This window comes from Leptodactylus fuscus, chromosome 2 (genome assembly GCF_031893055.1).
Source record: "Leptodactylus fuscus isolate aLepFus1 chromosome 2, aLepFus1.hap2, whole genome shotgun sequence".
Classification (NCBI taxonomy): Eukaryota; Metazoa; Chordata; class Amphibia; order Anura; family Leptodactylidae; genus Leptodactylus; species Leptodactylus fuscus.
Genome location: NC_134266.1, coordinates 13,615,494 through 13,641,701, shown reverse-complemented (window position 1 = coordinate 13,641,701; position 26,208 = coordinate 13,615,494). Strand labels below are relative to the sequence as shown.

At 45.7% G+C, this 26,208-nt stretch overlaps 1 protein-coding gene across 1 annotated transcript in view; it reads right to left on the bottom strand.

Annotated features, from left to right (window-relative positions):
- LOC142194352 (multidrug resistance-associated protein 1-like) overlaps nt 1-25,826 on the bottom strand; it is a 39,488-nt gene extending 13,662 nt beyond the window's left edge. Inside the window, exons 1-14 of the mRNA XM_075263441.1 lie at nt 25,692-25,826; nt 23,730-23,791; nt 20,540-20,675; nt 19,612-19,739; nt 17,781-17,958; nt 11,596-11,850; nt 9,724-9,789; nt 8,205-8,342; nt 7,727-7,873; nt 6,016-6,100; nt 5,865-5,931; nt 4,581-4,707; nt 3,295-3,471; nt 1,312-1,479 (exon numbers count right to left, since the gene is read on the bottom strand). Of these exons, the coding sequence (XP_075119542.1) occupies nt 1,312-1,479; nt 3,295-3,471; nt 4,581-4,707; nt 5,865-5,931; nt 6,016-6,100; nt 7,727-7,873; nt 8,205-8,342; nt 9,724-9,789; nt 11,596-11,850; nt 17,781-17,958; nt 19,612-19,739; nt 20,540-20,675; nt 23,730-23,791; nt 25,692-25,751 (1,794 nt within the window). The 5' untranslated portion in view covers nt 25,752-25,826. The remainder of the gene's footprint in view (nt 1-1,311; nt 1,480-3,294; nt 3,472-4,580; nt 4,708-5,864; nt 5,932-6,015; nt 6,101-7,726; nt 7,874-8,204; nt 8,343-9,723; nt 9,790-11,595; nt 11,851-17,780; nt 17,959-19,611; nt 19,740-20,539; nt 20,676-23,729; nt 23,792-25,691) is intronic.
- Nucleotides 25,827-26,208: the final 382 nt, after the last annotated feature.

Genomic DNA, 26,208 nt, shown 5'->3' with positions numbered 1-26,208 from the left:
CAGAACCGCTCAAAAGACAGCAGCAAATACTTGAATAGATGGAGAGGGGGCATAGGCTTACCCAGTCTGCTGTCTTATTACAATGCCTTGCATCATCTTACACATTGGAGTCCTAGAGACCCCAGCGTATCCTGACCCTCCATTGAGTTAGCCTTCAATAGGGAGAGGACCTTCCTTTCTGCAAAACTTATTGACCCTTCCCTTGCAGGCCCCCCAGTACCTTCTCGGAAGACGCACGGTCCTAACTGGCACTGCACCCACCAAAATCTACAGAACGTAGAGAATCACCCATCCCCCTAGAGGTGTTAAAGGGATCTGATCATTAAAAGTCATTTTTTTGTCCCTAACACGTAGGACTAGCCCTTAAGAAAGTCTATTCTTCTCCTACCTTTAGATGTCTTCTCCGCACCGCCGTTCCGGTTTTCGTCGGTATGCAAATTAGTTCTCTCACAGCACTGGGGGCGTCCCCAATGCTGTGAGAGAACTCTACAGCGCCGCCTCCATCTTCTTCAGAAACGGCCTCTTCACGCGTCTTCTTGTGGACACAGCAGGTTATGAAGATGGCTACTGATGACGGACAATGTTATGAAGATGGCTACTGATGACGGCTATCACTCCTAATGCTGCTATTCACTACAGCTACATTACACATCACAGGGACAAGTGACGTGTAATGTAGTTGCCCAAAGTTTGGTAGGCGAGTGCGGGGTGGAGCCAAGCCCCGCTGCATGTGCTGCATAGTACTAGAATCCTGGACATACAGCGGGTCCCGGCTCAACCCCGCACTCTGCTCACCTTATCCCGATGAGCAACAATCAAGCGTCAGTGTTGTGGGTCCTGGCTCAACCCCGGGCACTTGCCGGCTCCAGAGCAGCTGCTGACACGCGTACCGCTGCAACATTCCCCGCGGCCCGGGACTGGTCTGCGGACCGGAGGTTGGGGACCCCTGGCATAGAGAACCCCAGAAATCACTCCAAACACTACTAAAGGGATTTGCTCGGAAACCCCTTATAAAATAAATAAATTAGTTTCTATCCTTTTTTTAATATGAACGACACAAAACCCAATATACCGTACTTGTGATTCAGTCTCAAAAAATGCACAAAAACAGGTCCGTTGTCTTAACATTGAAGTCTATGTAAACGGATCGGCGTCTGTTTGTGTCTGTTTTTTGCATCCATTAAATGGATCAGCTAAATGGATGTAACAATGTTGCCGATTTACTTGTGTATAATCTGTAAAGTACTGAAAAATCTATAAATAATACATATACACACTCAGTATTGTATCACACGTACTATATCCTCATACCTTATTCTTCAGCAGTCCGCCAGGTCCAATGACTTTATCAAATAAATGCTTTCCCACATGGACATCAACAGCAGATAAGGGGTCGTCCAGCAGGTAGACGTCTGCGTCACTATACACGGCCCGCGCCAGGCTCACCCGCTGCTTCTGACCTCCACTCAGGTTTACACCCTGTATACAAAAAGGAAATAGGTGGATGGTGCCCACAGGGATAAAAGATGTAATAGAAGACGTGTCCATCTAAGCTGTATCATGTCAGGTTTAGATCTAAATTTCTGCCATTACTTTATTTATATATCTTTTCTAATGGTTTTTCTAAGAAAGGCAACCAAACACCCTGAATAGAAATAGACCCTATATATCACAGAGCTCAGCTTCTCTCCTCTATCATATAACCCTATATATCACAGAGCTCAGCTTCTCCCCTCTATCATATAACCCTATATATCACAGAGCTCAGCTTCTCTCCTATCATATAACCCTATATATATCAGAGAGCTCAGCTTCTCTCCTCTATCATATAACCCTATATATCACAGAGCTCAGCTTCTCTCCTCTATCATATAACCCTATATATCACAGAGCTCAGCTTCTCTCCTCTATCATATAACCTATATATCACAGAGCTCAGCTTCTCTCCTCTATCATATAACCCTATATATCACAGAGCTCAGCTTCTCTCCTCTATCATATAACCCTATATATCACAGAGCTCAGCTTCTCTCCTCTATCATATGACCCTATATATCACAGAGCTCAGCTTCTCTCCTCTATCCTATAACCCTATATATCACAGAGCTCAGCTTCTCTCCTCTATCATATAACCCTATATATCACAGAGCTCAGCTTCTCTCCTCTATCCTATAACCCTATATATCACAGACCTCAGCTTCTCTCCTCTATCCTATAACCCTATATATCACAGAGCTCAGCTTCTCTTCTCTATCATATAACCCTATATATCACAGAGCTCAGCTTCTCTCCTCTATCCTATAACCCTATATATCACAGAGCTCAGCTCCTCTCCTCTATCCTATAACCCTATATATCACAGAGCTCAGCTTCTCTCCTCTATCATATAACCCTATATATCACAGAGCTCAGCTTCTCTCCTCTATCATATAACCCTATATATCACAGAGCTCAGCTTCTCTCCTCTATCATATAACCCTATATATCACAGAGCTCAGCTTCTCTCCTCTATCATATAACCCTATATATCACAGAGCTCAGCTTCTCTCCTCTATCGTATAACCCTATATATGACACAGCTCAGCTTCTCTCCTCTATCCTATAACCCTATATATCACAGAGCTCAGCTTCTCTCCTCTATCCTATAACCCTATATATCACAGAGCTCAGCTTCTCTCCTCTATCATATAACCCTATATATCACAGAGCTCAGCTTCTCTCCTCTATCATATAACCCTATATATCACAGAGCTCAGCTTCTCTCCTCTATCATATAACCCTATATATCACAGAGCTCAGCTTCTCTCCTCTATCATATAATCCTATATATCACAGAGCTTAGCTTCTCTCCTCTATCCTATAACCCTATATATCACAGAGCTCAGCTTCTCTCCTCTATCCTATAACCCTATATATCACAGAGCTCAGCTTCTCTCCTCTATCACATAACCCTATATATCACAGAGCTCAGCTTCTCTCCTCTATCCTATAACCCTATATATCACAGAGCTCAGCTTCTCTCCTCTATCCTATAACCCTATATATCACAGAGCTCAGCTTCTCTCCTCTATCCTATACCCTATATATCACACAGCTCAGCTTCTCTCCTCTATCCTATAAACCATGGTAGGACAATTAAAGCATTATCTTATTTTACCTTAAACCTATACATCACACCTATATATCCTATGCTATATAATTAGAATATTATAATAATGAATTTTATTTATATAGTGCCAACATATTCCGCAGCACTGTACAATCTGTGGCCATAGAATTAGATCCTTCTCTCACCCTTTCACCAATCTCGGTTTGGTCGCCATGTGGTAGGAGCTCCAGGTCTGGCAGTAGGGCACACGCATCTAGAACCCTCTCATAAAATGGCTTATTAAGGAGCTGACCAAAGAGAATGTTGTCTTGGAATAATGCGTTCTGGATCCACGCCTGCTGCGACACGTAAGCGACTGAGCCCTGTTTATATGGTAAAAGAAGATTGAGATTAGTACATGTGAAGGTCGCAACGTCCTGGACACACAGACCTCACATCCAGTGTGAGAAAAGACCAAAACTAAGGTAAAAGAGAAACATTTTGCAATCTGCAACTTTTTAGGTTACATAAAAATCTATTTCTGGACTTTTAGATGCCAGATTAACAGATTCTTGGTACAATATTTGTCAAAAATTGATAAAACTCCAGCATCACAAAAAATATGTAAAATATAACTTTTAATCCATACTCTAAAAAACAAAGAATCCTATCAGTCAGATACAATTATTTGTAGGTACCACATCGGAATAGCCTAAGAAAGGCTATTCGTCTCCTACCTTTCGTCGTCTTCTCCACGCCACCGTTCGCCTACAATCCCGGTTCTTGTTGGTATGCTAATGAGCTCTCTTGCAGCACTGGGGGAGGGCCCCAGCGCTCAGACAGCACTGGGGGTGTCCTCAATGCTGCGAGAGAACTCTCTCCAGCGCCGCCTCTTTTTCTTTAGCAGCGTCATCTTCAGCCTCTTCTTCCGGCAATGGCTTGTAACTTCTAGGCCTCGGGCCTTGGGCAGAGCAGACTGCGCATGCCCACAGGCCACAAGACAATGGCCACTTGCACAATATTGTCAGAAGAAGAGGCTGAAGATGGCGCTACTGAAGAAGGGGAGGCGGCGCTGGAGAGAGCTCTCTCGCAGCATTGGGGCCACCCCTAGTGCTGTCTGAGCGTTGGGGCCCACCCCTAGTGCTGCGAAAGAACTCATTTACATACCAACAAGAACTGGGTTTGTAGGTGAACAGCGGTGCAGAGAAGATAATGAAAGGTAGGAGACGAATAGCTTCTCTTAAGGCTATTCCGACGTGGTATCTACAAAAAATTGACTGATAGGATCCCTTTAAAACATCCATAATATCAAGGATCTAAGAAATAAACGATAAGCCTGCGCGTTTCAGGGTGAAACCATGACTAACCCCTTACTCATAGTTTAACAATATTTGACACATTCAATTTCTATGATAAATTATTTTGTATTCAGGTCATACTACGACTTGTCTCACTCACAATACACAGGGATGTGATGTATCTTAAGTCTTACTTTTCGCTGAACTGTTCCTTCCAGTTTATTCATCTCCCCAAGGATGGCAGATAGTAAGGACGATTTTCCAGATCCAACCTGGCCAACCACAGCGACCAAGGAGCCTTCAGGAATTTTAATGTTTATGCTAAAAAAGTCAGATTCAGTTGTTTTAGCTTTATGAATTTTTAAAGGCATATTACATTTCCAATGAGTAAAGGTGATTCATTGTGTAATGAAAACTGATACAATTTTCCAATATAGTTTCTGTATTGTTTGGTCAGGTGATGGACACACAGGTGCACGGCTTGTTACAGTTACAGTGTGTGTATTAAGAGTCCTGCCTTGTAATGAACAGCTCAGAGCTGAATTCACAGTCCTGCAGCTTCAGTGCTAAACTCTCACAGCGTTCCTAGTTAACTCGACAACTCGTATATTGCTTGGGTTGGTCATTTTTAATCTTGCAATTATAACTTTCTGATAACAGTCAGCAGAATTCTGAATGCAGCTCTGGAGTAGAATATATATTTTTAGGATCTCTATCAGAAAATTGAAGCACAGGCAGTTCTATATACTGCTGGAAAGCCGACAGTGCACTGAATTCAGCGCACTGTCGGCTTTCCTGTTCCGTGCCCTGGGTAAAGAGCTATCGGTCCCGGTACCGTAGCCCTTTACAGTCAGAAGGGCGTTCCTGACAGTCAGTCAGGAACGTCCTTCCCCACAGCAGCGCCTATAGCACTGTACAGCGTGAGCGGGGAGGAACGCCTCCCCTTCCCTCTGCTCACAGTGCTCATCCATAGACAAGTATTATCAGGAGGGGACGGGGCGTTCCTCCCCGTTCCACATTACAGCACGATAGGCGCTGCCGTGAAGAAGGACGTTCCTGACCGACTGGCAGGAACGCCCTTCTGACTGTGAAGAGCTACGGTACCGGGACCGATAGCTCTTCACCCGGGGCACAGATCGGGAAAGCCGGCAGTGCGCTGAATTCAGCGCACTGTCAGCTTTCCAGCAGTATATAGAACTGCCTGTGCCCCAAACCATGAAAGGCTATGTTTAACATAGAAATCTATGGAGAGGGGAAAGGGAAGAGAAGACATACCGCAGCTGCCTATTTCTTTTATACTTATACTTCCCTACTATATCTAGGAAGAATATGCTCTGCTACTGCATAGAATGAAGCAATAAATCAATTACTATCCGACCGCATCCTCCTTCTCCCCCTCCCCTCTCCACAGACTTCTTTGTGTGAGGTTGGATACTGATCAATGTTAGAGGACATGAAAGGTTCTCCTTAAGACTTACTCTTTTAAAATGGAAGATCCCTTTGTTTCCCACTGGAATGACGCACCGAGAAATCCAACTGCGTGATCTATAGACATGATATAACACAGTAAAGTATGTCAGTAAATCCTTATTAAGTAGAAAGCCTCCGTTCTATACAATGTCCACTTACTTCCTTTATAGTTGGTTTCAATATTTTCAGGGGCAAGTTCTTCACCGCAGAGAAAATGCTGTAGTCGATTTAGGGAAACTCTCGTCTAGAAAAGTAACCAGACAACCGGTGGTTTATTCTACTGACTGGTATAAGCGGCTATAACGCCATGTAAAGGGGTTTCTAGTAGAGATGAGCGAGTAGTGAAATATTCGAGATTCGATATTAGTTTCCAGTAGAGCCTCAATATTCGACTACTCGATGGAATATCGAATCCCATTATAGTCTATGGGGAAAAATGCTCGTTTCAGGGGAAACCACTATTCGACTAAAGGAGAGTCACCAAGACCACGAGTAGCAGAGGAGAGTGTTTAGGAGGAGCGCTGTGCAGTTAAAACGTACGGACCCCATTATAGTCTATGGGGTCAGTGCACTTTAACTGCACGGCGCTTGCAGTTGCGCTGATTTTCCATTCGGAGGGGGGTCCTCCTGCGGACTCCTTCCGGACGGGAGTCAAGCACTAATATGAACTGGCCCTTACTCGTCCAATCAGCACTGGTTCTGCAGCAGGCTCATCTTTGCTAGTCGGGAGAGCTGGCAGCTTGCGGTTATGCAGGAGCTGACTTTTTCTCATAGGAATGCATTGACCAGTGTTGATTGGCCGAATGCTATACAGTGTACAGCATTCAGCCAATCATCACTGGTTCTGCCGGAGGCTCTTCTGTGAGGAGGCGGAGTCTAAGATCGGAACACAATGGGGACTGCTGTGGTCCGATCTTAGACTCTGCCTCGTCACAGACGAGCCTCCGGCAGAACCAGCGTTGATTTGTTGAATACGATACACTGTATAACATTCGGCCAATCAACGCTGGTTCTGAATCGAATCCTTACTGTGAATAGCGACTAGTATTCGAACGAGTACGAATATCTCGAATACCGCAGTATTCTATCGAATGCCTACTCGATGGAATACTACTCGCTCATCTCTAGTTTCTAGTTTTATGTAACTCTCTGTATCAATGAAAACTTCTAAGGTTTTAGATAAATGACATTTTTAGAGTAATAAGAGTGAATTGTGCGGTTGCAGAGGGCTCAAGGCTGCGTTTGGGCCTGGCAGTAAGTGATTGCACATTTGTCCCCATTATAATCTGACCCGGTAATCAACTGTATCGGCATCCATGGATGAAGTTGATCACTGTGGTGGGACACAGGAGTCTCCTGGAAGTGAGCATGTGCTGGGTGAACCTCGCGAGATTCGTCCGGCAAGTCCCAACCAACGCTACTATTGTTGTACTCTGGGGTCTGTGCAGTCCTGAGAGCATAATAAGCAATGGCTCAAGGTGAGGAGAGTCAACATAATATCTCCCAACCTCAGTGGGCCTCTTCTAGCCACCCAAATGACATCAAGGACCACTGAGGCCTGTGATTAGGCCACAGCGGTCACATGGGTCGTGACGGCGTAATGACAAAGCATTTTTATGATGGCGTGACACGTGTGACCACTGATACCTAGGCCAGAAGAGGACAAAGACCAGCACCAGAGCCCAGGAGAGGTGAGTAACGTTGGTTGTTATGTGTACGGTTTACTCACCTCCGATTATTGGGCCTCCTATTATTATACTCTGAGGTCTGAAGAGATGACAGACTCCAGATAAAGTAACTTTACATATGTGTCTGAACCCCTTATACAGGTGTATAGTATATATATAATGTATAGTGTAGATATCATTACCTGAACTACTGAGGAGATGACTGTGGGCAGGTCAAACAGTGGAAGACGCAGGATGTTAAATAATGAGATTGTAGTGAAAACCTTGGAAGCCGTCAAGACATTTGTCTCATCAATTAAGAAATAGACTCCAAAGGTAGCAATGGAAACCTTAAAGAAGGAAAGTTATAGAAATGAACAAATAACCTACTAAGGGAATTCTTCGTGAAAAATGAAGGAGCTTTTTGGTTTTCTATGAACGAAAGATGAGACAACAGGTCAGCCTTCTGGTGAGCAGGGCACGTCCTGCATGTCCGGCTAAAGAAAAACGGTTTCCCCCACGGGCAGACACGGGCGGTCACTTTTAGAAACCCATTCAAGTGAATGAACGCTGGGTTTCCGTCCCCTGTCCAGTTTCACCGGGGCTGAAGACAGAAACACACCGGACACCGGGCGCAAGCGTGAACCCCCCAAGTCAGTATTAGTCAGGGCGTCATCTTACCAGGAACGGAATACAGGTTAATGTCAGCATAGAGAACGTGGTCAAGTAACCCGAGGATTTCAGCACTTCCATTTCACTTTCCCGAATATCGACCACTTTCCTCTGATAAGAAGGTTCCCAGGCGTAAAGCTTCAATATCTGCAATAATACACAGATGCGGGTCAGGGAGCTTCATCTGTAACATAACGTGCTTATTTATCTTCTATTTTAGTATCGCTCCACTAGCGATGTCTATATCCTTAGTAGTGTTGAGCAAATAGTATTGGAATCCTAGATTGGAATACCTCTGCTCCCATAGGAATGCATGGGAGCAGCCGATCGCGAAGGGGTTAAGTGCGCCGGCCGGCTTCAATGCATTCCTATGGGAGCGAAGTATTCGAAACTAGGACTCGAATACAATTTGCTCAACACTAATCCTTAACTCTTCAGTGACCGGCCTGGTTTTTGTCATTACATATCAAGCCCTATAACCTTTTTATTTTTCCGTCCATGAGAGATTTTTTTGGCATTATTTTGGGCTAGATACTCCTCATTAATTAACTTGTATTAAAGAGATCCTATCACTCACACACAATTTTTTGTACATACCACGTCGGAATAGCCTTAAGAAAGGCTATTCGTCTCCTACCTTTCGTCGTCTTCTCTGTGCCGCCGTTCGCCTACAATCCCGTTTTTTCTCAGTATGTTAATTAGCTCTCTCGCAGCACTGGAGGCGCTCAAACAGCACTGGGGGCGTCCCCAATGCTGCGAGAGAACTCTCTCCAGCGCCGCCTCCTCTTCTTCAGCAGCATCATCTTCAGCCTCTTCTTCCAGCGGTGGCTTGTAACTTCTAAGGCCTCGGGAAGAGCAGACTGTGCATGTCCACAGGCCACGAGAAAATGGCCACTTACGATACTGTGCAAGCGGCCACTTTCTCATGGCCTGTGGGCATGAACAGTCTGCTCTGCCCAAGGCCGGAAGCCTTAAAAGTGACAAGCCACCGCCGGAAGAAGAGGCTAAAGATGACGCTGCTGAAGAAGAGGAGGCGGCGCTGGAGAGAGCTCTCTCGCAGCATTGGGGACGCCCCCAGTGCTGTCTGAGTGCTGAGGCCCGCCCCCAGTGCTGTGAAAGAGCTAATTGACATACCGAGAAAAAACGATATTGTAGGCGAACGGTGGCGCAGAGAAGACGACGAAAGGTAGGAGAAGAATAGCCTTTCTTAAGGCTATTCCGACGTGGTACCTACAAAAAATTGTGTTTGACTGATAGGATCCCTTTAACTCTCTCTGGGAAGTAAAACAAAAAACAATTTTTCCATTGCCTTTTCATGCTGTAAATTTTGCACCATTCAACGTGTGGTTTAAATATGTTGGTAAATGTATTCAATAGCGGCAGCGGCTCTTCTGTGATAGCGGGACCACCGCTGATACTAGCATTGGTAGTCCCAATATAACCAATTTTTTTATTTATTTATTTTTTACTATCCCTGTGCTGTGACAAGTGATTTGTGGAACACATTGTCCCTATAAATCCTCTATACCTTTATCCCATGTAAGATTTCATTCAGTAACTTGATGCGATGATCTTTACTCTTCAAATGACTTTTCTGTAAAAAGAAGAATACATTATAGTCACTGTTTTATGAACTGATTGGAATAACATAGAGACAGGACGGTCAGATGGATGGATGTTACACATATGATCCATGTTATATGTTATACTACATTCACCATAGATGGAAATATCTCCTGACCAGGGTTGAGCCAATCTTGAAATTTCAGGATCGTTTTTAAAAATCCGATTTCCGATCATTTTCCATCTGAACCCGATCCCAATTCTGATCCTAATGCAAGTCAATGGGATTTTTTTTAATTATCGAAGATCGGATTTTTTTTAAAAAATCCCCCAGCTACTTAGCCCCCCTGGTGTCCACTTACCTGCACAGATCCGCTGCCGCACCCCATTCTTCTCAGTCCGGTCCTCTCTCATTGACATGCCTTCAGAGCGCCGTGTGCACCCCCACCTCCCTAGGCCAGTGTTAGAGATGATAGGAGTAGGCAGGGCTTGTTGTGGCTTAGGAGAGTGTGGGTGGGGAGATGTGAGTGCATCACTCACGCCTCCCCTCCCAGTACCCGCCCACACTCTCCTAAGTCACAAGCCCCGCCTTCTCCCGGTATCTCTAACACTAGTCTAGGGAGGCGGGGGCGCGCAGGGCGCTCTGAAGACACGTCAGTGAGAGAGAAGAGGAGCGAGAAGAACGGGGAGTGGTAGCGGATCTGTGCAGGTAAGTTGAGCGATCGGGATCGCTTCCCAATCTTTTTTTAGGCGGGATCGGAACCCGATCGCAATTGTGAAATTTACTCCATCGCCGATCTGGATAAGATCTTTTCCTATCCCGATCGCTCAACCCTACTCCTGACGTATTTATGACATTGCCCGTTGACTTCCTATGAACGTAAGGAATGAAGGACGCTCTTTCGGCCTATGTTATAAAGTGCCCGCAACGTAGAAATTTGAAACAGATTTTTTTCTGCTTCACAAAAGAGACTCAGATTTTGATGCGCCAGTGGTTATCCCTCCACTGTCAGGGGGCATTGATCCCAGCCCAGCAATGATGCTAGGCTGTAAGGCTCACCCTTCTGACAGTGGAGGGATATCTCTGCCAAAATTAACAGCGCTGATATCTCCGGCACCCGGGCGCATACTGGCAAACCTGACATTGAGTTTACTTGCAGCAGCCATGCGTATGCTAAAACTCAGGTTACACGTTTCCATAAAATGAAAAACAAAAAAGTAGTAAGTGCAACATGCCAGAAAAGAAACTGCACCCATTATCATTGTGTCCATATTCAGCATTAATATCAGCACTTCCCTTCCCATATACTCTGAACATAGTGTTGGAATTTGATGCAAATTTTGATCCAGAATCCACCTCAAATGTCACCTGAAATCTGCCTCCCATTCGTTTCAATGGGAAGCTGTAGTGGATATATCTCTGCTAGCTGATTTTTTTTTTGCAGCGTCCTGCTTTGCTCTTCAGGCAGATTCCACCAGAGAAATCCCACTGAAATTTATGGGAAGCAGAAAATAGATCTTTTCCATCAGGGCAGAATTTGACGCAGAATTTTCCCAAATCCACTTGCAGAATTTGGAATTTGTCCTTGAGTCCTTGACTCCTCACGCCTCTATGATCCCATACTATATACAGTACATGACAGTGGAGCCATGAGGAGGGATGATATCCCACTATGGGATTTGTAGTCTCCGGACCATTTAAGTCTGGGATTGCAGGTAACACATGACCTGGATTTTCTGGACCCTATGTGCCCATAGTCATGGGCCCTATAGCAGCCCCCAAGCCTGCATAATAAATATCTTTATGCAATTTTCGTGAATTTTGCTCATACCATACCTTCAATTGCTTAACTTTGGCAGCGATATAGGCATTTAAAGGTATAACCAAGATAAGTACGGCCACTCCGGCCAGAACCGAAGCTCCAAGCTCCTGCCACAGGAAGACGATAGCCATCAGAATCTGGAATGGCGCAGACCACAGCAGGTTCAGGTTCACGGTCAGGTCCATGAGCTGCTGCGCATCTGATGACATTAGGTTTACCAGTTCACCCGTTGTAAACTTTCTTCGAGTGGAATTGGCCAAATTTAAGGACTAGGAAAAAAAAAAAGTAAATAAATGTATTGTACTTTATCTAATTAAGTAATAGAAGTCATACTATTTTCTGTCTGAAAAACCTCTCTAAAGTGGCTGCCACTAAGTGTCTCCCTTCTAACTAATTTACTATTCACTCCCTGTTACACGGGAAAGTCTGCCCATAGATACCACCAGGCTTAAGACGGGAGCGGAGTGGAGGGGGAGGGTCTGTTCTCTATTTACACGGTGAATGCACACGGGAGGGGCTGTATAGGTCTGCACACTGCTATCACTGCCTGAACAAGGATTTTGGATCTTCTACAATTTAAGGAGACTTTACTACTAGAGTTGAGCGAACACTGTTCGGATCAGCCGTAGAAATGAACGGAAGCACCTGGCACGTACACTTTGCCCGCGGCCGGTCACCGTGCCAGGTGCTTCCATTCATTTCTATGGGAGCGTGCTGTTCGGAACGGCTGATCCGAACAGTGTTCGCTCATCTCTATTTACTACCTCTATATACGTGTGACTAACTTTTTGAGTTATTGCTGATAGGCTGTTAGTCATAGTCAGTAAGCAGCTTTCCTTCTTGTGCTCACATTTCTCTTTTCTTGTGTCGGTTGTCTGTTTAGCTGTATCACCCCTTTATTTGCAGTCCAGTGTTCCTGGATCTCCTATGTTATATTATGCTCACTTTGTCAGCTATTTGTTTACTAATTTACAGTTACTCCTGGCAGAATTACTTGTAGATAGACCAGTAGTAGTAGGAATGGATAGAGGAGGGAGAGACTGCTCATTATTGTACACGCCCCTAGCCTGAGAGCGAAATGTAAAATGTGGTGCAGCCATAATGGGACTATTAATGGCAGAAAAACTCATAAGACATCATGTATGAAGCCAAAAAACAGAGTGCCCAACAAGACCCTGCAGATATTTAAACTTTTGTTAAAAACGTAAGTACAAGAGCAACAACAGAAGTTGGTAGATGAAGTTTCCTTCTGTACTATACTAAAGCAACAGAATATAGAAAACACAAGATACAAGATATTATAAGGAGCAAGGAGAATCATGCAATTCAGTGTAATTAAATGTAGCTTTTTAACATCCCATACACTTGAAGGAATCAGGACTGGACAATCTGGTCTGCACACTGGCCGAATTTCCCACTCGGTCATAGTCCTCTATGATACTAGTAGTCCCTGTCTCACTATACTATATACAGAACAGTATAGCCACAAGGAGGAAGACTCCTAACACAAACGAGATCCAGGCCATGCGGTCTGTATTGTCTGGACTGGATTTGCTTTTGTGCAGGGGGCCTTATATATGGATAGCTGGCATCTCCTAGGCTTTGGACCAATGCCATCCCGCAGGTTCTCAATTACAGACTATTGTAGGAACAAACAAGTATGAATCAGCGGAGTGATGTTAGGGCTTGTGACTGCTTCCTCTCTTTAGGTCTCAGGGTTGTTGGTGAAATCTATCTTGTGGCTATATGATGAAATGCAGAATCAAACAGCAGGGTAACAATAGCGCGGCTCAGCTCCCATTGACTTCAATGCACTATACAGGGCACGGAGCCGCCTGGAGCTGATTCCTGCACCGTGCTATGTATAGTACAGGGTTGGCAGCGGCCCACACTGCTGATCTGTGTGGTGGTTAGCTTTCTGCTGATCTGTAAGTTATAGCCATAAAATATACCTGGACAACCTCTTTAGGCAGAGCCCTCACATTGCCAAAACACAGTACTTTACATGACCTGCAAAGTGAATGGGATTCTGGCTAATTCCATTGCAGAAAAAAAATCTGCAGTGAAAAGCTGTAAAATCGCAGCATGTCAATTATACCTAGAGAAACGCTGGCGGTATCTGTATGGATTTAAAGGGATCCTATCTTTCAAACACATTTTTTTTCTCATTAACACGTTGGAATAGCCTTAAGAAAGTCTATTCTTCTCTTACCTTTCGTTGTCTTCTCTGCGCCGCTGTTTGCCTGAAATCCCGTTTTTTGTCGGTATGCAAATGAGTTCTCTTGCAGCACTGGGGGCGGGCCCTAATGCTCAAACAGCACTGGGGGCATCCCCAATGCTGCCAGAGAACTCTCCAGCGCTGCCTCCATCTTCATCAGCAACGTCCTCTTCAACCAGCGCAGTACTGTAAGCGACCATTTTCTCGTGGCCTGTGGGCATGCGCAGTCTGCTCTAGAAACCAGAAGAAGAGGATGTTGCTGAAGAAGATGGAGGTGGCGCTGGAGAGTTCTCTGGCAGCATTGTGGACGCCCCCAGTGCTGTCTGAGTGCTGGGGCCCGCCCCTCTTTCTGCAAGAGAACTAATTTGCATGCCGACAAAAAACGTGATTTTAGGCGAACAGCGATGCGGAGAAGACAATGAAAGGTAGGAGAATAATAGCCTTTCTTAAGGCTATTCCGAAGTGGTACTCAGAAACAAAAACATTTCTATGATAGGATCCCTTTAATAGGGGCAGAAAGTCTGCAGAGGAAAACTGTGGACTTTCTGTGAAAAGTGATGCAGGAAAAACCGCAATGTATTTCTCCTGCCTCACTAGGTGGAAACTTACAGCTGCTCCGAAATCGAGATATGCAGCTTCAGAAGGATGGATTATTGCACATTACTGAAGGCAGATTTGATGATCAGGATTCTAAAAAAGTTGGGTAAGTTTGTTGGGGTTGTAAGGGTATGTTCACACTAAGGATTTTGGAGCAGATTTTGAAGTGGTCTTTCACCTCAAATATCTGCACTAAAAACACCCCTATGGAACCAACGGGAGAAAGATGAGACTGAGCTTCAGGTTTCTAGAACAGGCAAGTACCGAATCCGTCTCAAAATCCTGACCAAAGAAGACGGCTCCCATTGAAATCAACGGGAGTCGGTCAGTTCTTTTTTTCCGGGAGCCCTTTGTTGCTCCCGGGAAAAAGAAGCGAGATGCTCATTCTTCAGGCGGATTCGCCTCGCACTTCCTCTTCCCGACTAGGCCCATTCATTGGGTCTAATCTGGAGCGGAGTGCAGGACTGGGTGCCAGTGAACTGCCCCGGCATCAAGTTGCAGCTACCCGTTTTTTGGTCTAGAAACTGTGATGGCCTCCATCTCAGTTTCCAGACCAAAAAACCCTGTGTGAACCCGGCCTCAGCCTCACACACTGGGGCAGATCAGTGACACCAGGTGCTGCAGCTTGGTCGTATCCATTGCAACCAATCAAGATAAAAGACTGTCACCACTAAGAAAGTTAGAGAAAATCTTTAAAACTCTGCAGAATTTTTAATTACTTATATTTGCAAAAATGTTTAACTTTTCATTATCTACAAATATATATAGGATTATGTACATGGGAATATCCCTTTAAGGTCCATTCACACGGAGTAAATGCGCGCTCATCTTGGCAAAATACACGTGTAAAAATAAGACTCCCATTGACTTCAATGACATTTTACACGTGTATGTTGACGTGTTTTTTACGTGTTTTTTTAAGGTGCATTCACACGGAGTAATGGGACCTGGCAGGTATACGCCGTGTGAGATTTTGAGCGCCGTATACGCTCCCATTGATTTCAATGGGAGTTAGTCTCATATACGCCGTGGTTTTGCGGCCGCAAAATCACAGCCGCAAAATAAAGCGGCATATACGATCCAGGCTCCCATTGAAATCAATGGGAGAGTATACGGCGCTCAAAATCTCACACGGCGTATACGTGCCAGGTCACGCGGCACATTACTCCGTGTGAATGCACCTTAAAAAAACACGTAAAAAACACGTCAACATACACGTGTAAAATGTCATTGAAGTCAATGGGAGTCTTATTTTTACACGTGTATTTTGCCAAAATGAGCAATGTAAATGGTCCATGTAAATGGACCCTTAGTAGTGATTCGTGATTCTGCTGCAAAAAAACTCATAAAGATTGGGCATGACAGTTCATTGTTCAGCCTGAAAAATAAAAAAAACCAACTCAAAATCTGCTCCTCTGTGTGAACATAACCTTATGATGTCCAATTTGGTTGTTACAATGGATCATGCTGGGGTTTTTTTCTTACTGTATATACTCGAGTATAAGCCGAATTTTTCAGCCCAGCTTTTGTGCCCATCGGCTTATACTCGAGTCAGCAAAAAAAATATTTTTGTTTTTTTGGGTTTTTTTTTGGGGGGGAGGGGGAAGTCTAAGACCAGCCGCAATATCAATGTATAGAATCTCCCATAAAATAGTGGGAAAAAAAGAAGCTTTAAAAAAATTAAAAAAAATAAAAGTTGTAAATCCCTCCTTTCCCTAGAATACATATAAAAGTAGAAAATGACTGTGACACACAAACACATTAGGTATCCCTGTGTCTACTGAATATAGGGGATCTGCAGTGCTCCTGTTCCATCGGGAAGGGGTTAATAGGAGCACTGCAGATCCCCTATATACAGCCAGGCTGACTTCCAAGTGGGGGAAAAAAACCCAGTCCTCAAGCTCAGGGAAGGGGCAGACAGAAAACCAAAACACCCCCTCCCCTTTCCCAGCACCTACTACACCCAAAAACTCCGACCATTTTAATTTTTGATATTTTCCAGCAGCTACTGCATTTCCCCCCCTCGGCTTATACTCCAGTCAATAAGTTTTCCCAGTTTTTTGTGGTAAAATTAGGGGCCTCGGCTTATATTCAGGTCGGCTTATATTCGAGTATATACGGGTATATAGCCAAAGGACATCTAGAACCCCACTGCCTCAGGGTCAGGATGCAACCCAGCTTTCCCAGAAGTGGATATCCCTAAAATCAGCTCAGCAAAGCGGCCTGACAGTAAAGGAGGACTCCGGGAATATTTTTAGGTAACTATTTAATTCTAGGGTTGAATATTTTCTAATCTTTGTAAACGGTAATCACAAATTCCTTGAGCCAAACCCATGGTATTGTGCAAAGCCAAACAATATTAATGATTAATGTGGTCCGTATGAGAGGTGGCGGTGACATCAGCGGGTGTTACGGCTGTACACAGGGTGCACTAGGGTGTGTCACATGGAAACCACAACAGTTCTAGGACACCTGATACAACATCTACCACCAGCATGTCATCTCCTGTTACGGTGGGTTTACAGGGTGCATATCTGCTCTTAAAAAAATGTAAACGTCCATACTGTTTTCTAGAGAAGCCTGCATTTATCTATTTGTGGAGAAAAGCACCATGTACACCCAGCCTAAAACTAAGGCCCCATGTGGCTTGTGTGATTGAGGCCCTAGTCATTTCAGTGGGGCTGCTAGAACTGTAATCTTCCAAAGGCCTCGCAGTCCTACAGAAGTGTATGGAGCGCCAATCACACGAGTGCACTGTTCATTCAGACATTGAAGATGACGCTGCGGACCCAGAAGGAGGCGTTGCTGGAGACACTTCTCTGGCAGCGGTGGGGACGCCCCCATTGCTGTTTGAGCGCTGGGGCCCGCCCCCATCGCTGCGAGAAAACTGATTTGCATACCGGTAAAAACCGGTATTTCTAAGGAACGGCGCAGCGGAAACCACGTCTAAAGGTAAGAGACGAATTACCTTTCTAAAGGCTATTCCGACATCTTATCCATAAAGGTTTTAATGGTAGAATCCCTTTAAGTGGGTTTCGTCCCACACTCCAAAGACATATTGATAGGGAATGTAGATTGTGCGCCTTACTTGGGACGTTGCTGACAATATCTCTATAAAGCGCTGCGGAATACGATGGCGCTATATAAGTAAGCAAAATAAAATACTGGGCAGAACTGCAGGAGAACCCATGAAATAAAAATGGCAATGCATTGTGTAAAACCTGGGAATTTAGCCGAGACATATAAGAGCCTCCTTGTAAAGACACTTTTAGCTTTGGCTCAAAAATTGCAGCAAAATCTGCCATAAAAAATTAATCTCCTCTGCAACATGCAAAGCAAACGGTAAGAAGTGTAACACTCCCCAGACATGTGTCACCTCCTCACCTTCTTATAGATGATGCCATTGATAGCCGTTTTTATCTTGACCGCAGTCAACATGTTGAAACGTTGGTAAAGCTGAAGGAGAATGGTCTGCAGGATGGTGACTAGGAAAAGTGCAAGTGCGAGCAGGTATCCAGAGCCGAGCCCCTCCGAGCGCTCCTCACAGAAGGCTATCATTTTTCTGTGAACAAATAAACACAGATGAGAACCACAGGCTAATATACAGCATATACAAGCAGCGCAGCAGGGTAAAGCACAGTGGAGAGGCAGAGCAGCAGCCTAAACCTCTGATAGGACTTCTAGTACATTTCAGACTCTGTTTAGACAGTGTATCTAAGCTGTAGTCACTAGGGTTGAGTGTTCGTGTTCGGAAAAGATCGGATTCCGATTAGCGATCGAGAAAATTTCACGATCGTGATCGGAATTCCGAACACGATCTTTTTAGGTGGGATCGAGATCGGTGATTATTTCCCACAATGCTTTGCTACTGGTCAAGCATGGTGGGAAAAGCTAACAATGTTAGCCTTCACACTGAGTATACGCTCCTCTCATTCTGAGCGGAGTGTATACTCAGTGTGAAGGCTCCTCTGCGGTTTTTTAGGAATGAATGGAAGCAGCCGGCACACAGCCTTAACCCCTACGCGCCGGCTGCCTCCATTAATTCTAATGGGAGACTAGCTAACATCTCTAGTAGCTACTTACTTGCAGAGATGGCTGGTCCGGTGCCCGGTGTTCTCGTTCTTCTTCACCTCACTGCCCTGCCTCCCAGGTTAGTGTTAAAGAGCTAGGAAGAAGGCGGGGCTTGTAGCTTAGGAGAGTGTGGGCGGGTACAGGGCGGGGAGACGTGACGTCTCCCCTCCCAGTACCCGTCCACACTCTCCTAACCCGCCCACACTCTCCTAACCTGGGAGGCAGGGGGCAGCGAGGCGAAGAAGAACGAGAACACCGGGCACCGGACCAGCCATCTCTGCAGGTAAGTGGACACCAGGGGGGCTAAGTAGCCAGAGGATTAAAAAAAAATCCTCTGGCTACTTAGTGATTAAAAAAATCACTACACAGCGTGGATACTAACAATTAAAGCGTTCAATTGTTAGATTCCATGCTGTATAGTGAATAGGATTGTTTTTAAAATCCGATTTCCGATTAGTAAAAAATTCCCATTGACTTGCATTGGGATCGGAATTGGGATCGAGATCGGGTTCGAATGAAAAATGATCGGAAATCGGATTTCAAAATCAATCCTGAAAAGTCAAGATCGGCTCAACCCTAGTAGCTACTGTTCATAACAATGCTCTAATGGAGAAAACACTCCAGGTTAAAGGGGGTCTCCACTCTAGACCATCCTTAGAAGGATTCCATGACAATAAAAGTATCTCCAGCTCCATGCACACGACCATAAAGTACGGACACATTCGTTCCTATGGGCTTATACGCACAGCCATTTTGCAGGAGTGTGCCTGGGCTGTAATGAAAAGCCGCAAAATCTGGAGCAAGTCCTATACCTGCCTGTATTTGCAGCTCAGTCCATTCATTTCAATGTAGGGGTCAGTGAAAACCATGAATACACATGAATACCAATCCGCGTGTCACCCGTGCCATCCTGTACACTGCACATGGTCATGTCCAGGAGGCCTCCCACTGTCGGGACCCACCATGTTACCTGGCAGTAAGTGTTCATTTTCTCTGCAGTGCCTCCACAGGGCAAATAAAGTATTACACAACAACCAATCAAGTCAATAGATTGTCTGTGTAATGTCGGAGAGCGCAGGTCCTCCAGATCAAGAGGCGTCTGTATAACGGATCTCCACTGCATAGGAGAGAGCTACTCACTCACTTCAGTAGTTGAGGGCTTGTAAATGCCAGGACATCGGCGACTACTTTCATGAGGGCCACTTTGATGAGCGAAGACTTAAACGTGTTCCACAAGGCCCGCACCAAGGATGACCTCTTGGACCCAAAATCCTAGAAAAATAAATAGAGGAAGGTGACGCCTGACACCTGTGATCCCACAATGCACAAAACCCGCCTGCCACGACCGTCGCGGTCACGGCTCAAATGAATGGGCCAACTCTGGAGTTTGCTGCCGCCAAGCGGAAGCCGCCTGAAGAAAGGGCAGGAGAAAGGTCTCCATAGACCACCATTGTATGGAGGCGGATTTTGAGGCGAAATCCACTGTCAAAATCCGCCTCCTTGCCCCTGTGTAAACTAGCCCTTAATCTGTCACATGGCCCTCCTGCAGCTCAGTCCCATTCAGTTCTGTGTCTGCTAAACTATGAGCTTATCAGTAGGGGTGCAGCAAACTCATATTGATGATATAAGCCAAAAAAAGGTCGTTAAAGGTGCTACATTTATGGCCTATTCTAAGGATATCTGATTGGGCAGGTTCTACAGGTGGCCCCTACATGATCCAGCTGTATGGGCCACTTCTGGCCACCCCCATATTGTACATAACACAGGGCTGGAAGCAGCTGGCTCCATTCCCCGAGTAGTGGCCAGAAGAAGGTACTGCAGCTTAGCACCCACTGAAGTCAGCTGATCCATGTGGAGGCCGCTTGTTGGTCCCTTCAACCTATTTCCAATTCCTGGACAACCCCTTTAACGCTAAAACCCCTTTAACTAGGTCTGTACAGAAAAATAATGTTAAATTTGCTAAAATGCTAAATTTGCGATGTTTTATGATTATGGAAAAATAAAACACCATTAAGGATGGACATGACTTTCTCTTCAGCCGTATCCTTCAAGTAACATGACACTTATCTTACCTTTCTACCTTGCTTGGACATTTCCATTCTCCAGTTTTCCTCAAATCCAGGGAGAACACTGTAAGAAGAGTCATCTTCATTCAGCTCAATGAGATCTTCTCTTTCTAATGGTTTCCTATAGCCGAGTGTTATAATTCTGGAAAGAATAAAATAATAAGAGATATGAAGCGTGCCGGTTGTGGAAACAGCGCTGGGGGGTTATATATGTTCAGGAAACTGCTAAAAGCAGGGCTGGAGACAGAACAAGGCCCACTGGAGCACGGAGGGCCCACTGGAGAATGGAGGGCCCACTACAGGAAGGAGGGCCCACTGGAGGAAGGAGGGCCCACTGGAGGAAGGAGGGCCCACCGGAGGACGGAGGGCCCACTGGAGGACGGAGGGCCCACTGGAGAATGGAGGGCCCACTAGAGGAAGGAGGGCCCACTGGAGGACGGAGGGCCCACTGGAGGACAGAGGGCCCACTGGAGGACAGAGGGCCCACTGGAGGACGGAGGGCCCATTGGTGGACAGAGGGCCCACTGGAGGACGGAGGGCCCACTGGAGGACGGAGGGCCCACTGGAGGACGGAGGACCCATTGGTGGACGGAGGGCCCACTGGAGGAGGGAGGGCCCACTGGTGGACGGAGGGCCCACTGGAGGATGGAGGGCCCTCTGACGTAATGTGTGGTTCGTCTGACACAAAACAGCAGAAGAAACTATATAGGACATACTACTGTGCTATGTTCTCCTACACAGAATGTCCTGCTGCTTTGACCTGAGTGTTCAAGGGATAAATAATAATAACTTTATGTAGGACCCAAATATTCTACAACACTTTACAAATCAGAGGACACATGAACAGACAATATGAGACGTTACAATGCGACAAAGGATTAACATATCACACAATAGGAGTGAGGGTCATGCCCTTGAGAGCTTATCATGTATGAGGAAATAGGGGGACACGAGAGATCGGGGGCTTGTTTGGTACAACTGGTCCAGCAATCTATTAATAATACTGTCATATCACTGAAGCTGTACGAGCCGTCACCAGTTGGTATCTGTGACTATACAGATATTATGTTTCTGGAGTGCAGGGTCACCACTAGATGGAGGGGTCAGGTCTGAGGAATAGACTAGAAAGCCCTGAGGTGTCTCCTTGTTTCCAAAGGTTATTGGGTTTGAAACCTCTTACTGACAATATGATTGTCAATCAGATACTGAAGGTTATTACACAGATAATCACTTACCAACCGCTCCATGGCCGGAGTCTCCTAAATTCTAATGAAACTAAATTTGTTCCAATGAGTCGGAAGCTTTTTATTTTTTGGTTGCATTTTGGCGTATCATCCGGTTCGTGATTTTTGCAATCATGTTTTTTCTTTAAAAATCATAAATGGAATGTGGGGAATGTGTTGGGTAAGGTGTTGGGTGCCCTTGTGGCCATGTAAGCGTTCAGATATGTAAGTGCCAGGCCCAAGGGTGTTTTCATTTTTTAATTCACCGTTGACTCAGTTCCAATGTAGGTCTGTACGGGCCAAATGTTTAAAGTGGACCTTTTACTCCACCAATTCAACCTCTTATCTGTTAATAGGTACCGCTGCACTGATCCCAACACAGTTGGAATTTTCTCTCTAATCCCCACCATTCCTGAGTAACAAGCAGAATTAGATTTGGTGCCTGATATGCTCTTTAATTAGGCTTGAACCGATCTTGACTTTTCAGGATTGATTTTAAAATCCGATTTCCGATCATTTTTCATTCGAACACGATCTCGATCCCAATTCCGATCCCAATGCAAGTCAATGGGATTTTTTAATTAATCGGAGATTGGATTTTAAAAGCAATCCTATTCACTATACAGCATGGAATCTAACAATTGTTAGAATCCACGCTGTGTAGTGAATCACTAAGTAGCCAAAGGATTTTTTTTTAATCCTCTGGCTACTTAGTCCCCCCTGGTGTCCGCCTGCCTCCAGAGATGGCTGCTCCGGTGCCTGGTCCTTCTTTCTTCTTTGCTTCACTACCACTCCACGCTGCTCCCTGCCCCCTCCCTGCCAGGTTAGGAGAGTGTGGGTGGGTTAGGAGAGTGTGGGCGGGTACTGGGAGGGGAGACGTCACGTCTCCCAGCCCCATACCCGCCCACATTCTCCTAAGCCACAAGCCCCGCCTTCCTAGCTCTTTAAACACTAAGGAGGCGGGGCAGCGAGAAGACCAGCGTGCAGCGGCAGCAAGAGGCAGAAGGAGAACACACCGGGCACCGGAGCAGCCATCTCTGGAGGTAAGTAGCTACTACAGATGTTTAGTTTAGTCTCCCATTAGAATGAATGGAGGCAGCCGGCATGCAGGGGGTTAAGGCTGTGTGTCGGCTGCTTCCATTCATTCCTATGGAACCGCAGCGGAGCCTTCACACTGAGTATACAGCATATACTCAGTGTGAAGGCTAAGCAAAGCATTGTGGGAAAAGACCACCGATCTCGATCCCACCTAAAAAGATCGTGTTCGGAATTCGGAACGATCGCTCAACCCTATCTGTAATGTCAGGTGGGCGATGTCAGGCAGGGGGCGTAATTCAGAGCTCCAATCAGAGGCAGCCAGGGTCAGAGTTCAGAATCACACCCCCTTGTCTGCTCCTGCCTGACACCGCCCTCCTGACAGTACAGAGACTAAATAGCATATCAGGCACCAAAACTAACAGCATTAATTGCTCAGGAATGGTGGGGGCTAGGGAAAAAAAATCCAACTGTTCCAGAATCAGTGGAGCTGTGCGTATTATATGATCTAGAGCTGGACTTGTTGGAGGTGGCGAAAGGTCCTCTTTAGCAATGATCCTCTCCAAACTGGCTAATAGAGAGTTGTTCCAAATAACAGACCCCCTAGGACTTCATATGGGACACTTCATCAGATAAACCCTTTAATAGTTATAAAGCCACCACCTCCCCTCCCGCGGCAGCCCCTGCAGCCACCACCAGGCCCCCCTCCCGTGGCAACCCCCGTCCCCCCTCGGCCTCAACACCCACCTCCGACTTCCACCCTCTCGTGTGGCACCCCCCTCCCTACCCTGCCTCCTTTCCCGCGGCGGCGCACATACCTACCTCAGGGACCCCCCGCGTTGATCCCCGTTCCCAACCCTCCTGCTCACGTGGCCCCCACTCCCCCGGCCTCCTCTCCTATTAATAGGATTAGTAGGATATATTTCTATCTACCATACCTGCTATACCAGGAATAGGTCAGCTTACTGAAGAAGGACACCCTGGATTCTGGATTCTCATTCTGTAAATATAGGATAATAAGTGTTACCAAAATGTGATTGATTTTAAGAATTACAACAATCAAATACATTTAATAAGAGTCAAAAACAAAACAACCCCCTGACTGCAGCATGTGCACACCCACAGGACACAATCTAGGCTGTCCTTCACCATACACTTCCATTGTGTACAATCGTCCTTAGGCGTCAGTGACAAATACATCTGGACTATACAATGGCAGGAACATTCCCTTATGCTATGCCGCCATCCTCCAACCTGCCCGGCCACTACATTCCTCTTAACCAGCTTTCGGTAGTTTATGCCTGTGACGGCTGACAACAGACTTCTTAGATCTGACACCGAGCACAGCCTTGTCCTAAAACATGTTGTCAATTAACACTCTGAGCTGCATTTTGGAACCAGTTTTAGTGACAGAACCGGCCGGGATTACATAACACTGCATGTTTTCCAGTGCAAAGGTAAAAATAAGATGCAAAAAAAAAAAGGAAATATACATTATATACTGTATACATATATATTTAGCTATGAATCCAGATTTTGTCTGGGATCCGATCGGTCAGGGTTGAATATGGAGGCAACATGGGTCCAACACCTGACACCGATCTGTGCTCAGCAGCTGATACACATAGAATGGCGCAGGAAGCAGACAGCGCCGTTCTCTGTATAGTGGTCAGATGAGGTACTGCCTATCCACTCCCATTCTTTGGAAAGGAAGCTAAGCTGTAATGACTCAGTTCTACCACTACACAGAGAACAGCGCTGTCTGCTTCCTGCTCCATTTACTGTGTATCAGCTACTGAGAACAGCTAATAGGTGTGGCGGGTGTCAGGCTCCCATTGTAGTGTATATTTAGGATAGGTCATCAATATTTTAAGCCCTGAAAACCCCCTTTAAGGTTAGAAGACAATCCTAGTTTGCAGCTTCAATGCACAGCAATGTTAATGTGTCAGCAGCAGTAAATAGCTCAGAGGCATAAACCACAGACAACAGGTCAAGATACAAAGCAAGTGACTGCGCTGCAGCCGGGACACTCCACAATAAATCACCATATACAGTACTATTAACTACTACACTCATCATCCCGCATCATCATAATAATGCCCCATTTAATTATTAGATAAACTGATATACAGCCACATAAATATACAGATATACAAGCATACCCTATAGAAATATATAGACACAAGCACACACATATATACGCAAACAGTGTTCAGTCCCAATGGGGAGTGTAGAATTGGAGGATTATATTCTGTGGGGACATGCGCTATTCTTCTATCTTCTGATATCTGTATCGGGGTAAGGTCTGGGCTCTTCCATAGACGTCAGATAGTCGGCCAACCCCGCTAACCTTCCTCTAACCTCTGTGTATGGGCACAGAGAAAAGAATACAGAGGAGGATATATATATATATATATATAGAGAGAGAGAGAGAGAGAGAGAGAGACCGTGCACAAGACGTGACAGGGGAGCACTGAGGGGTTCCACTATAATCCACAATGTTACTATTAGATACAATGTTACTAGATTATATTATTACACATGACAGTCGGGGGCGCTGTTACAGATATTACAGAAATGACAGGTGACGTTCCTGCACAAGATCTCCATGAGACAATGGCCGCTACTATGTGCATCAGGGATGGCGGGGCCAATCTTGGAGGCTCTGGCACCGGTGTTACCCAGTATCACCCAGCTTTCCCAAACCCCGGATAGACTTATACGGCCAGGCCATTGCAATGCAAGAAAAGTGAGTGTACAGCAAGGAGCTGAGAGCTGGAAGGAGTCAGGTCAGAGAGGTCACCCAACTTTCCCAGGATCAGATAGAAATGATCTCCAGATTTACAGAAGAGAAGATGTGGAAGCCTTTGCTCTCCATGCAGTCACCCGGGGCTTGTTACCTTGCCAGTGTCAGGCATCCTCTGATAGGCATGGCCGCTCCCGGTCACTGTCCTCAGCATGGTGGAGATGTCAGCAGCGCAGCACCATGGATCTGCTGTATCTGACAAGTATCTAAGCAGCAATGACTTCCTTATAGCCCATCACACGGCAGCCTCTGACTACTGCTGCACTACAGGCAGCGCCCCCTGCTGGTCACCGCGCGGCTCTTCCGCCTGCTCCCATTCACAATCTACAGATCGTGTAGTCACCGAACAATAACATGCCAGTAACCAATCAGAGGGCTACGTGATGACAGCCAGCCAATCACGTAAGGGGAACGTAATCACGCCCAGAACTCAATGACCCTGACACGCAACCAATTACAATAGACGGCGGTGAGTAAGAGCCAATCAAAGACTGAGTTAGTAATATAGGTCCAATCACAATCTGAGCTATATATTGGGGGCGTTCCTTTGTAGAAAGTGGGTTGGCGCCACGTGACTGCATTCGCTAGGCCAACCTATGTACGTCTATGGC